The following is a 15200-nucleotide window of genomic DNA, read 5'->3' on the forward strand; positions in this document are numbered from 1 at the left end:
ATACACAAAGATTTATTTTGGCGGGCCTTGATGGTGTCGTAATGGCTAATCTTACACACTTTACGCGTGGTTGCATGCCAATCTACAAGCTCACAACACGTCGCAGTGCGACGCGTTGTGAGCTTGTAGATCTGCTATTGATCTACAATGACTTGTCTTTTAGTTCTACCGGATCTCTTCTCCACTAGTTCCTCCTTGACATTATAGTTTGTTTTTTTATTTGTTGCCAAAATTGTCAATACATGTAGTCTTAGTTTTAGTCATAGTAGCTTAGTTTTTATTTAGTTTTCGTCAGTGAAAATCTTTAGTCGATGAAATTAACACTGGTGCAAAGACAATCGGTATATGAATTAGAATCTCAACCTTACCTGCCACGCTGTCTTCTACCTCTTCAGCTAGACCTGTAAAAGATGCATCATAGAGACATTATGAACAGTGACTGAGTTCCTAGTAGTTACTGTATGAATAAACACACCCAGAACACTGAGCTTTTTTTACAGTGTAGACTGAGTTCCCAAACCAGACCCACCAGTGTGGGTCTGGTCTGAGGGGCAACGACGGCCGTGGCCTTTGTGGCCTCCCTGAAATTCTTTCCCTCATTTTATTGTCACCACCAGTGACAATAAGTGACAATAAAATGAGTAAAAGTAAGAATACAATTCGTGAAAGTTAGTGAATACAAAGGGAAACAGCATTTTATTCATAACTTGACATTTGCAACTTGTTTGTTGTAATCAAATTGAAATTGACTTAGCCCTTTGAGTTATCAGGGCTTGAATACAAATAAAAGAGTTGACATGAGTTGACATTCATTCATTCAATGAATGAATGAATGAATGAATGGGAAGACAGCAGCGGTTAACAGAGGGACATTTATCCCACATAGTTGATGCTCTGCCAATGTTCCTGTATTCTGTTATTCTGTATACTAGAAGCTCGGGCGGCCCAGCGTCTAGTCGGCGACCTGGCCAACTCGGAACAATGTAAATAGGGATGAATGCCCCGCCCTTTAATGCAAACCCCATTATACCTGTTGTCATAGGACCCGTTTTGACCATCTGTTTGCCTGTGTCCATTTATGCCCATATATGGAGATATCTGTTATCTGTCTGTCTGTCAGCGTCCATTTTATGTCCATATATGGAGATCACTGCAGATATAGTTCTGGGTCCATTTTATGCCCATATATGCCCATATATGGAGATATCTGTCTATTTGCGTCCATTTCACGCCCATATATGGAGATCTCTGAATCTGTCTGTCTGTGTCCCTTTATGCCCGTATATGGAGATCTTTGTGATTCTGCGTAAATTTTATGCCCATATATGCCATTTGCGTCCATTTTATGCCCATTTATGGAGATCTCTGTATCCGTCTGTCTGTGTGTCTGTCTGTGTCCCTTTATGCCCGTATATGGAGATCTTTGTGATTCTGCGTAAATTTTATGCCCATATATGCCATTTGCGTCCATATAGTTCTGGGTCCATTTTATGCCCATATATGCCCATATATGGAGATATCTGTCTATTTGCGTCCATTTCACGCCCATATATGGAGATCTCTGAATCTGTCTGTCTGTGTCCCTTTATCCATTTTATGCCCATATACTGTATGGGAGCATTCATTTTATGCCCATATATGGAGAACGCGCGTGCCCGTGGGACGAACGGTTCTCATATGGGGGCATTCATTTTATGCCCATATATGGAGAACGCGCGTGCCCGTGGGACGAACGGTTCTCGAGATACGCGGATTACCTACATACATACACACTCAGAGATTTTTTGTTGACTCATGTGGCGTACGTGATTAATTTTATGCCCATATATGCCATTTGCGTCCATTTTATGCCCATTTATGGAGATCTCTGTATCCGTCTGTCTGTGTGTCTGTCTGTGTCCCTTTATGCCCGTATATGGAGATCTTTGTGATTCTTTTTATGCCCATATATGGAGAACGCGCGTGCCCGTGGGACGAACGGTTCTCATATGGGGGCATTCATTTTATGCCCATATATGGAGAACGCTCGTGCCCGTGGGACGAACGGTTCTCGAGATACGCGGATTACCTACATACATACACACTCACAGAGATTTTTTGTTGACTCATGTGGCGTACGTGATGTCAGAGCCTTTTATGAAGTGATGTCACAATGAGTCAGAGCTTTCGCCGATTTCCTCAGAAACAGCCTGATGTCAACAATCAACCCCGCATAAGGAGATTCCGAACGTTTCGCGCCGGTTCGGGAAAACCGCGCGTCGGGTCAATGAGTAAAAGTAAGAATACAATTCGTGAAAGTTAGTGAATACAAAGGGAAACAGCATTTTATTCATAACTTGACATTTGCAACTTGTTTGTTGTAATCAAATTGAAATTGACTTAGCCCTTTGAGTTATCAGGGCTTGAATACAAATAAAAGAGTTGACATGAGTTGACATTCATTCATTCAATGAATGAATGAATGAATGAATGGGAAGACAGCAGCGGTTAACAGAGGGACATTTATCCCACATAGTTGATGCTCTGCCAATGTTCCTGTATTCTGTTATTCTGTATACTAGAAGCTCGGGCGGCCCAGCGTCTAGTCGGCGACCTGGCCAACTCGGAACAATGTAAATAGGGAATGAATGCCCCGCCCTTTAATGCAAACCCCATTATACCTGTTGTCATAGGACCCGTTTTGACCATCTGTTTGCCTGTGTCCATTTATGCCCATATATGGAGATATCTGTTATCTGTCTGTCTGTCAGCGTCCATTTTATGTCCATATATGGAGATCACTGCAGATATAGTTCTGGGTCCATTTTATGCCCATATATGCCCATATATGGAGATATCTGTCTATTTGCGTCCATTTCACGCCCATATATGGAGATCTCTGAATCTGTCTGTCTGTGTCCCTTTATGCCCGTATATGGAGATCTTTGTGATTCTGCGTAAATTTTATGCCCATATATGCCATTTGCGTCCATTTTATGCCCATTTATGGAGATCTCTGTATCCGTCTGTCTGTGTGTCTGTCTGTGTCCCTTTATGCCCGTATATGGAGATCTTTGTGATTCTGCGTAAATTTTATGCCCATATATGCCATTTGCGTCCATATAGTTCTGGGTCCATTTTATGCCCATATATGCCCATATATGGAGATATCTGTCTATTTGCGTCCATTTCACGCCCATATATGGAGATCTCTGAATCTGTCTGTCTGTGTCCCTTTATCCATTTTATGCCCATATATGGGGGCATTCATTTTATGCCCATATATGGAGAACGCGCGTGCCCGTGGGACGAACGGTTCTCATATGGGGGCATTCATTTTATGCCCATATATGGAGAACGCGCGTGCCCGTGGGACGAACGGTTCTCGAGATACGCGGATTACCTACATACATACACACTCAGAGATTTTTTGTTGACTCATGTGGCGTACGTGATTAATTTTATGCCCATATATGCCATTTGCGTCCATTTTATGCCCATTTATGGAGATCTCTGTATCCGTCTGTCTGTGTGTCTGTCTGTGTCCCTTTATGCCCGTATATGGAGATCTTTGTGATTCTTTTTATGCCCATATATGGAGAACGCGCGTGCCCGTGGGACGAACGGTTCTCATATGGGGGCATTCATTTTATGCCCATATATGGAGAACGCTCGTGCCCGTGGGACGAACGGTTCTCGAGATACGCGGATTACCTACATACATACACACTCACAGAGATTTTTTGTTGACTCATGTGGCGTACGTGATGTCAGAGCCTTTTATGAAGTGATGTCACAATGAGTCAGAGCTTTCGCCGATTTCCTCAGAAACAGCCTGATGTCAACAATCAACCCCGCATAAGGAGATTCCGAACGTTTCGCGCCGGTTCGGGAAAACCGCGCGTCGGGTCGGGTCGAGACCCGGCACTGCACTCCGCGCCGCGGCGGGGAACGCGCGTGCCGAATCTGAAGCCGGTGGGACGAACGGTTCTCGAGATACGCGGATTACAAACAAACAAACAGACAGACAGACAGAGATTTGTCGCATTTATAGATAGATGGGGATATTCAATTCCTTTCCTCACTATGAGGTGCAATTCTCTGCGCCTGGTATTATTTTGATTTTGAGTTGTCCCAGACAGACAATAGCCAGACAGACAGTACACAATAAGAACTATCACAGAATTGAGATTGAGTTCGATCTACGTACAGAATTCAGAGTTTCTCAAAGAAGTTGCAAAGCTACATTGAAACCCCCTAGGTTGGTCAACGTATTCAAGAGAAAGTTTGAAGAAAACTTTGTCGCTGTCGGGCAGAAAACCAAATCTTTTATGTTTTACATTAACCACTTGAACCCTAGCATCCCTATTCTGAGGAGAACTTAAGCCAAAAATGGCAGATCTACATATATCGGCTATTTTTCCTTGGCCTTATACAAATGTTGAAGACCTCTGGTCTAAATATAGAAATAAACATTGTCTCCGTTTTTACGATATTGCAGTTTCCAGTTAGTTTTCCCCAGGCTCTCTGTGTCTCTACGCCTCATTATTGCTTCACACCTGCCAGCCTGATGGTGGAGTGTGTATTGTGATGGTTTCCACATTCATCATGGGATAATAGGCTCTACATTATTGCATGCTGTGTCACTCTTCATACATTCATTTACATAATCATTGACACCACCTGGTGTTGCCTCCTTTTGTGTCGGCTTCGTGGTTCATATGTAATTGACCACCTTTGACTCAATTGGTTATGTGTTGTTGTGATTTCTGATGTCAACAGGTAAATGTAAGGTCTTATGCACACCTGATCAGCTCAGAGAAAGGTGCATAGTAGGCAGGGATCAGATGTCAGAAAACAATAAAATGACCCACACGCACACCGTCTACTCTTGCACAATTGACCGAATTCACGTTACGCAACTTCCTGGCGCTGACGTCATGGTAGTAGGGGAAAAACTACTAATATCCCATAGAGTTAACACAGAAATCGCAAATTTAATGCAATTTCCGAATAGTAATGTATAAAATACGGCTAGCATGATCAAGAACACAAGATAGTAAAAGGGACAAAGCGGTATAATTTACTTTACCGTTCGAAATAATGATTTGTTGGCTTACGTCCAGCTATTTCTGTTATAGTTTCCCCTTCTAAATTGACATCAGCACCCGGGGGATGCTGAGAAATCTGCTGAGTGCGCATGCGTGGGCGGGCTGTGAATTTGGTCTATAAGGACAACTTTATTTAGGCAACGTTTGCCTGAAATCAACAGTATAAGGAAGGTGTTGTGTCTCTCTTCAGAGATCAGAATCATCTGTTTTTTGCCACATCACAGGTTTAGAGGCACGTTTAGTGGGTGAAATTAGTTTTTCTGAAAGCTCCATCCAAGGGGGCATAGTATGTGAAAAATTGTTACGCAGCGGATTTAAAGCATGACATTTGATACAGATGTCCCTTGGGGGCATCCTAAAACATCCTAGAAGGGGTGCCTAAAAAGAATCTTAAACAGGAGGTAAGTTATGGACAACATTCAAAATGGCCACCTAAACTGTTGACAGTTGACTCAAAAGACACAATAAGAATCTGCAAAAAGCATATAATTTGGCACATCCTAGATGGGGTGCCCAAAATAATCAGGAAGAGAGTTTTGGGCTAAATTCAAAATGGCCACCTAAAGTCCTGTACTGAAGAAAACTAAATGTATTTTGCACTCTACATTTTCTTGCTTATTTTGCACTCTATCCTCTTATTTATTTTCTTATTGATCATTACATTTTTTTGTGATTCCAGTTTAGTAACTATTCATGTGTGCCATTTTGCCATTACCAGCACATTGGCATAGTAATGTGCAAGGTAACACGGCATCTACTGTACATTTTCTCGAACAGAGGGGCTCAGCTTTGCAGCCACACTTAAGGAGTTCTCTACAAACTTTGATGGCCTCTGGCAAGAATGTCCATGAATCAGCGACAGGAGATGGTAGAGATTGCATAGTTTACAGGCTTCTGAACCAAATGCCAGATTGGTAAACTGCTCGATTTGAATCTTGTAGCAGTGCAGCCTGTGTGGGAGTAATGTTTTCCATTAAAGGACAACTTTGTTTTTTTTTTTTACAACGAGGGTTCCCCAGCCTGGGGGCATGCAAATCAAAATAGATAAAATCACTAAAATGATAGAAAGAAGTAAATGAAAACATTTTAACACTCATCTTTTCGTTTCTCTAATGACTATCTATCTATCTATCTATCTTTTTTTTTTTTTGAAAAACCAGTCCTTACTTGAATCATTGTCGTCTTGTCATACAAGGTCTGATCCAAATGTCACAGCACTTAGTGGATACAATCGTCAGGGCTTGAATACAAATAAACGTTGAGTTGACATGAACGAATGAACATTGAAGACTTTATTAGAAGTTTGCATAGGAAAATGAATGAATGAATTTGAAGAAAGCAGCGGTCAACAGAGGGACATTTATTGTGTGTGTGTGTGTGTGTGTGTGTGTGTGTGTGTGTGTGTGTGTGTGTGTGTGTGTGTGTGTGTGTGTGTGTGTGTGTGTGTGTGTGTGTGTGTGTAGGTATTCCTTTCCTCGCTCCTACACTCTTTTTTGCTTTATTTAATTAGTACTGTCCTTCACTCAGCCCAACTTCGGGGTTTGAATCACACACACACACACACCAAAGCCTCAGCGGGCATAAAACATATCCTGAGAAGGTCCTTACACACCGGGAATGTGACAAATATCTACAGTATATGCAATCTTAAAATGCGTCAGCGAGCATTCGACATCAAACTATTCATTTGGTGATGCCTCGTTCATTAAGACTGATACAGTTATTCACTGTGAAAGATCAACCTTGTTTCAAAGAAATTATAATTGCGAGGCTTTATCGCCTTCCGTTGGATGAACAGTCAATTAGTTCAGTTAAACTGTAATTAACTCTCAGTACCTCATCAGTCACTCATCACACAAAACACATTTTGTGGGCGCTCCTCGTTTCATAGAGCTTTGGTGAAGGTACTGTAACATGGCATTAGGTCGAACACCCTTTGGTCCGACCACCAAAACCTAACCTTAACCTCAGTAAAACTATGCCTAAACCTAACCCTAACCTCAGTAACCGTGACGTGGGTGATTATCTAACCTGACGACACTCGCGGGTGCTTATCTAACCTGCCGACACTGTTCGACCCAACGGAAGTTCGACCTATGGGGCAGTCCCCTTGGTGAAATCAATCCAAAACATGTGTTTTTCGATTTAAAATGTGTGTTCATCTTTGAGTGCTGTGTCCATTAATAAATCATCTAAAGAGGAAACACGTTAAACTTGGATCACTGGTGTGCGCTTTAATAAATCATCAAAACTTTAGATGACCTTTAGATTCTACAGGTTCATGTGTATGTCTATTTATTTTTTTATTTGTCCATGAGTACTAATCAACTAAGAATGTCTACTGTCTTTAGTTGACGGCCAGCCCTTGTAAATATGTGATATTATACACACTTTATCCAATGGTGTTATTTCAGGGCAGAAATCAGAATTTCTGAGTAGAGTCCCCCCTCACTACCCCTCTCTCTCTTCATTACCCAGGGGTGAACCCTGAGTGTGTGAAAGATTGGACTTTTTTTTCCCAAGATTAATTTTTGGGCTTTTCTGCCTTCATTGATTGACTGACAGGAAATGGGGAGAGAGATGGGGAGTGACACGCAGCAAAGGTCATCATCGGGAACAGGATTCGAACCCGCGACACACTGTCAGGCCTGCATTGCAGCCTAGGGTGCCCGGACCACCACGCCGGCGGCCCATGTCAGAATGGTCTTCATTTTTTACTTTAGGCTTCAGATTTTTCCTTTCTCAGTTTTTTCTATTTCTTTTACTTGTGGTCACTTGTCGTTTGTGTTCGAAAATTGCCAATCTAGAAACCCATCGGAGAAAATCGCAGACCCGTCTTTCCTGTCTGCTTGAAATCGATTGGTCCGTGACCAAATAGAATACAAATAATTTTGGGGGTCCTTGACATGAAAAAGTTTCAACATACCTTTTTCAGAAAACTGTTTTAGAAAACCGATTTAGAAGACATTTGTAGAATTGGACTCAGATAAAAAATAAGAGAATTAAATCAGAATCTCTACTCACGTAAATGCAGCATGTAGGACATTTTCCCCAGCAGCACCTCCACTCGTAATACCCCCCCATCGAGGTCAACAATGGTACAGCCAGAGCTGGGGATCTAACAGGAGAAATACAGGGATGGGTGACATTTCATGGAATGTTCCAAATCTATAAAGCTATAAGCTATAAGCCCCTTTTTGACTGCAGTTTTAGCACCACACCACACCACACTACACCACACCACACCGCACCACATAAAAACATCTACATTTTCCATTACAAAAAAGTACCCCAATCGGTAAGAAACAAATTGACCCTTTTAACTGTGATTATAATACAATATAAATTTGTATTACAACTATCCTAATTATAATGCACTGTAATGGATTATAACTGTGATTATAATACATTATAAAGTATTAATGTATTACTCTGATAATTAAAATACACAATACTATATTATAATAGTGGTTATAACACAATAGAATCTATTATCATGTATTACAACTATATCCTGGTGGTCTAAATGAAAAGTCAGTGAGTGATGATCAGTCATTATGAAGTGTTTGGCCCTGTTTGGCCTAGCTCAGACCTACTCTAGAGTGGATACTTTTTGGTACCCTGTTTAGTACCACTTTCACACCACTCTACCCAGGTCCTTGTAGTGGAAAACCTGGCACAAGTGGGCGGTGTGGTGTGGAGTGGTGTGGAGTTGGGCCAGTGGAAAATGGGCTATATGAGGTGATGGCCGTCACTGGTCAAGTTTGTTGAATTCTAACCAGAAACCTAGCCTCCCTTTTCTGTGGCAAAACATTCAGCAAAAATAGCCGATCTACAAGCTCACAGTGTGTCACATTTCCAACGCTTTGTTTTTGATAGATTGAGTAATTGAATACTTTAACCGGTAAGACTCCCTAATCGGGAGATAAGCGACCGCCACATCGCATACACACACTTTAGAAGGCAATCGTAGTCAATCAGGGGGGAATATGGGAAATGATCCATGTAGATGACATGACTTTAGAGATACCGTGTACCGCTTTGTGTGATTTTAGGACAAAATTTGTAGGAGCAGTGTCCAAAAATGTGTTTTGCAAAAATCGGCCTGATGGTGGCGCAAGAAGAGGGGCATGTGAGAAATGGTGGAGGTTGTGGTTTGACAGCCAAGGAGTGTGTGTGCAAAGTTTGGCATGGATAGGGGAAACGGTGCCGGAGATAAGAGTAGGGCCAAAAGTGTGGCGTGACGTGACGTGACGTGACGTGACTGACGGACAACCGGTGGAACTTTTCATAGTAACAATTAGAAATGTATAGTAACAGCACAAGGTACAGTCAGACATTAAGACTAAAAGGATAAACACAAAAAGGCCTCTGGTACTTGTTTCCATTGTGATCCTATGCATTCCATTCATCAATATAGCATAAAACAATATCACAATAATAACATGTCATCAACACAAAACACTAAATGTACAACATGTGAGCTTGTACAGGAAAAGGGGCTATTTTCGGGCAACGATATTAGGTGTAGAGACTAGAGAGAAATAAATGGGTGGACGGGGGGATCAACTCTGGTCAACAAAGTATAGAAATGCATAAAAATAGTTATCTAAGATCATAGGTAAACCAAGAACCAGGGGTGCCCACACCTTTTTTGAATTGAGAGCTATATACCCATTTAGGCCTAGAATTAAATCTTTGAATATATATTGAGATGGGGGGGGGGGGTCCCTGGAACAACATATTTTGAGATGGGGGTCCGTGGCCAAATACATGTAGTTTTGGGGGTCCTTGGCATGAAACATTTTGAGAACCACAGACAGAAACATTAGAAGACACTTCGGGTCAAAATATTCAAAGATTTGCACAAATGTTCAAGATTTTTCAAAAATAGCAGATCTACAAGCTCGCAGCGCGGCACTCGGTGCTGCGTTGTGAGCTTGTATATCTGCTATTTTTTTAATATTTAAAGCATAAAATATTGCGTAATAATGTGTTCAGGCCTAAATGGGTTAAAACGACCAGCTCAACATGATCTACCCACCCACAACATTTTTACCTGAGGGGGCTTTGGAATAACGGTACCGGCGTTACATAGACAAACACACATGGAATGGGAAATAGTGGGGGAAAAAGGTCTTGGTCCCATTCTGTATGGGAGTGGTAGGTTTTCAGGTTCCTTATAATGCTACTGACTCTTGAAAACAAAGCATTGCATTGGAAGGTTTGCCTACATGACAAGCCATGAAGGGAGCTGACAGGCACTTCTTGATGTCAATCAATCAAGTCACCTTAATTCAAGTGACAGATTATGAAAAAGAGGGGTTTTATTTATGAATACTTTTGTTTATATTTTAATTATATATATTTTAGGGACATGTGGTCTACCTGCAAAGCCTGATCTACCTTTTGGGCACCCCTGGTCTAAACAGTATGTTATCGAAAAAGCAATAAACTGTACATTGAAACTATACACACACACTATAGGATGCTGGGTCTACTCTACATATGACCTGCCATCTTGTCTACTCTACATAAGATGCTATCTAAATTATATTGTAGCGTTTGCATAAGCCTGCAAGATCATCAAGGCTAGGTCAAGTGCTACGTGCTATGGAGGAGTCTGGTAGTGAGTCTGCAGTCTGCAGTAGACATTGGTAGTGAGTGAGTATGCAGTTCTCTTGACTGCAATGGGTTAGGTACAAGATTACAGTTTTGATAGAGGTTACCTTCCGTTTGGTATAGATGACGACATTAACAGCCACATCTGTTTGGAACCAGTCATACCTTGAAGGAAACAGGACATTAGTAGACGCAGGAGACCAAGTTTCATCTGTACAGTTGGAGTAGAATGAACAGCGAGAATCGTAGAATCGTCTCATAAGAATTGCGGTCCAAAAAGAAACATATTATCCCACCGCGAGGAAGTGGCTCTGCGAGGAAGTGGCTCTAAGTTATCCCATATTGTGAGGAAGGTGGCTCTATATCAATTACAATAGTCAATCACTCATAGTTGATGTCTGTTTCTGGCAAAAGTTGTATTAATTAGGCAGCGGTAACATTAGCGTTGTATTGCCGTCAGCTGATGCTTCATATCCATATGAGCCAAACTATGACTCAAAGCACTGTACTGGTGCTACCAATCCATTATGGACTGGTACACATTTTGTGCTTTTACCCCTCAGGCCGGGAACACATTTTTGTGTATTACATTTTCTATTAAAGCCAAAGGTGTAAGCTATCAAATAGTTTTGGAATTTTGTTTGTAACTGCTACAGAGGCTGAGTAATACGTTTTCCAGAAAAACAGTGGGTCATTTTCAAATCGGACATACTGTAGGTCTTAAAGGCTTTTTTCAAATCGGACTTAGGCCTAAATGAGTTAAAAAATGAATGAGCACCTGAAAAGATTTAGGAGCACCCACCAAAATAAATGTTTTATGTTTCACAGATTAAAATTCAGGTGCATTTGGTCGCAATTTCGAGCCCGGTTACATACAGTATAACTGCTAGTTTGTCTAACAATGTGCCACAGCTCTGTTTACACATCGCCTTATTCCCTTTTAATAGTACATACGTTTCTTAGTCTTGATTATTTAATGGGTTTGTCGTTTCATGTTTGCATTCTCACGTTTTCTCACGTTTACATTCACCTCCCAATAAATATAGGCACTTTTGAATTGAACTGTACGTGTCCGTCTACCTGGGACGAGTGTCTTTGGCTGGTGCGGGGGCTGCAGAGGGTGGCTGTAGCATGATGGAGGAGGAGGGGGAGAGAGTAGCAGGGCCCGCGGGTGGTGCAGGTGGAGCAAGACCTGTCCCAAGAAGAGTGAGACAAGAGACGTGTGAAGCCGGAACCTGATCCCTGATCACGTCAGAGCACCACTGACATACTGTGGACCCACGTTTCTAATAAAAGGAGTAAAAAACCTTCCTTTATAACAATGTTATTTATTTAATTTGGCTGTAAAACTGAAAAAAATCATGAACCATTAAATGAAAGCTATTAAAATCTCAAGGATATGAAGACATGGGTAACCTAGCTGCTTTTAGCAAGGTAAAAATCTGTTACCTGGGCAGGCTAAAAGTAGTGTCCTTGAGCTTTCATTTTAATGGTGTATTTTATTTATGTATGTATTTATGTATTTATTTATTTATTGGTATTATTTGTGGCATCAAAAGCTTGGCTTTTGGTCTGTTTTAATTGTACATTGTTCTATGAAGGCAGGGTAGTGAAGGTAGTGAATGCAACCTATCAGGCAATGAATTCCAGATATAGGGTGCGTTCGGAAATCCGCACCGGGTGTGTGTTCAGTGTAGTGAGTGCAGTGGGCGGTGACTAGTAGAGTGCATTCAGTGTGGCTTATTTACGAACGACCAGTTAAGGGGCAGCGGTGAGCTTTATCAGAAGGAAAACTTTCTGAAGAGCAGCAGTTGCTAACGTAACATTGCTATTGAAAGGTAATTTATTTCATAACATTGGCCTACCTGCTGCTAGTTCACACGTTGATGCTTGTGTAACAATAAGCCACAAAAGGACCTATCGAACCGCAAATGGTGTATTTTGTAATCAATTCCTCCATTGTTCACAGAGTTATATATTGTTCACAGCTGAGAAGCGCTCGAGACACTGCAACCAATCAAAACACCGCACTGACGCACCACACCGTCAAACTGAGTAGGGTCGTCCAGTGCGTGCACTCAACACACCGGTGCGCCGCGCACTGGATTTCCGAACGACAACGCACCAAGTGCACCGAATAAACGAACGACAACATGGCACACCAGTGCGTTGAGTGCGCATTTCCGAACGCACCCATTATTTTGATGACACTAACCATGACAACATGACTGCTGCCATTCAAGTAGATAAAGCATAATATAAAACAGGGGTATTCAACTAGATTAGGCAGGGGGCCGCAATTGTAAAAGGACTTTAAAGGAGCTATAGTCAACTTTTTCTTGAAAAACGGATGCTAAAATAAAAATAATGTTTCGAAAATATTTTATAAAAAAATAAGCTTCATATACAGTATGTGTTTCTATTCAAAAATGACCACAAAAAGCATAAAATAATGATAAAATAATAATTTTGGCCATTGTCAGACCGACACTTTGTTTACATTCTAGTCTATAGATAAGGATGTAAACAAAGTGTCGGCCCTACAATGAAAAAGTTGACTATAGCTCCTTTAAGTCAGGGGCCACAAGACTGTTACAACAAAAATGAACAAATGTTCACCGTTAACAGTTTGACCGTTGTGTGCTAGGTCTGATAGGATGCAACAATGGACATATTGTGTGCATTATATAACGTATAACTGGCTATAACTGCTTTATACTGCATTCATGCATTTTGATGCACATAGGATAATGTCTGTGGCAGTCCATTATAGTGCACAGAAAATAGGAAGTAGATATTTCAGGGTGTTCTATGCACGGATCCCTGGCATGGACGCGTCTTTGTGAGAAAAATATTGGAGACGGACTTGCAAGGTGAAGTGTTTACATGTTCGTAGAAAAGGTTTTTGAATCTTGGTTATGTCTGAGGCCTGAGCACTCAGCTAATGAGAGGAGCTCTACCATCTTTCAGACCAGACCGCTATTTAGGATGAAAGAAACATACTGTGTAAAACCTTCAAGTGGATGAAGATGGAAGATAGACAGTGCACTGCAGATGGAAATGTAATTATAGTCCATGTAATGGACATCATATTCTCAAAATAGTTGCTACATGGAGAGATGACATGATGAACAGACCGCACTCAAAACTCATCTGTTGCTACCCGGCTACAAGATTGAACACTACATCGTTTTGAAAGTACTGAGATGTACAGTAGTAAAAGTAGACAACATTTCTGGCTGTTTTGTTTCTTTGTACATTGAAAAAGACATTTTAACACCAGATACCTTTCAATAAAGATATTTTCTTTTTATTTTCTAAGATTTTACAATAGTGAAATATCTGTAAGATATCTGTACTTTTACTCAAGTTAAGGTCGTTGTACTTCCCGGATGGATTAAAAAATGTTTTTTGAAAAGAACCATTGTAAGACTCTCAATGAAAGAATGCTGAGAATTAATACCGTTCAAGTTAGTGCTGCCTTCCTTCTTCAGTGCCGGAGCTGTGGAAAGAAAAGGTGACTGACGATTACTTGGCAAATTCAAGTCACTTGAATACACTTTCCCTTTTTCTTTTCTTTTTTTAATTTACCACATTCTCTCCCCAATATAGTTATGACGATTAATTCCAATCCACATACATTTCTGTGTGTTGCCACTGCTGTTGTATATCCTAATGGATACATCTCACCTGCCAGTGAGGAGCCCCCACCAAGAGGATGCGTAGAGCCTCCGTCCTACGCAAAAAAAACACCCTGCTGACAGGTGCCCCCAGCCTGTAGTGACAAATGTCTCCCTCCCTGCCCAGCTTTCTTCCCCCGAACACGGGCCAATTGTGTGTGTGTGTGTGTGTGTGTGTGTGTGTGTGTGTGTGTGTGTGTGTGTGTGTGTGTGTGTGTGTGTGTGTGTGTGTGTGTGTGTGTGTGTGTGTGTGTGTGTGTGTGTGTGCTTGACAAAGCCGGATGCGGAACACACACGGTGGATTCTGCGCCACCCGAGTGCCAAGAAAGATGTGTGTGGAATGAGGAGAGTGTGGATATCAGACATGGGAGAACACCTCAAGAGGCAGCAGCTCGTAGCTACAGTGGAGTGAGTACTGCTGTATGGGGCTGAGACATGGACACTCACAGCACAACAAGTTAAGAGCCCTGGAGGGAGTCTACACAAGAATGCTACTAATGGCACTAGGTGTCACATGGACGGACCATGTGAAATGTGGTCCGCTAGTGTCAGAGAGAGAGAAGGATGAGGCTGGCAGGGCACTGCATCAGGCACCCAGAACTATAAGCAAACTGACACTATAATGGGCGCCAAGACAGGGAAAAACTAGGAAAGGCAAGAAGTGCACCACTACGTAGACACACTGCGGTGCGACAGCTTAGATTAGATTAGATTCACACCTCAAGACCCTGGTGCTAGATAGGAGAGTGTGGAGGGCAGTGATTCAGGAGTCCTTAGTTGGTGTTGGCTAGACCACACTCCTGCATCG

General features: G+C 41.7%; 1 protein-coding gene across 1 annotated transcript in view; it reads right to left on the reverse strand.

Moving 5' to 3' along the window:
• Positions 1-15200, reverse strand: part of cyb5r4 (cytochrome b5 reductase 4) — a 49614-nt gene that overhangs the window by 19873 nt on the left and 14541 nt on the right. The window contains exons 5-9 of the mRNA XM_080738630.1: positions 14176-14214; positions 11793-11904; positions 10820-10877; positions 8115-8208; positions 369-401 (exon numbers count right to left, since the gene is read on the reverse strand). Of these exons, the coding sequence (XP_080594756.1) occupies positions 369-401; positions 8115-8208; positions 10820-10877; positions 11793-11904; positions 14176-14214 (336 nt within the window). The remainder of the gene's footprint in view (positions 1-368; positions 402-8114; positions 8209-10819; positions 10878-11792; positions 11905-14175; positions 14215-15200) is intronic.

This window comes from Nannobrachium achirus (assembly GCF_963921795.1).
Source record: "Nannobrachium achirus genome assembly, chromosome: 2".
NCBI classification, from domain to species: domain Eukaryota; kingdom Metazoa; phylum Chordata; class Actinopteri; order Myctophiformes; family Myctophidae; genus Nannobrachium; species Nannobrachium achirus.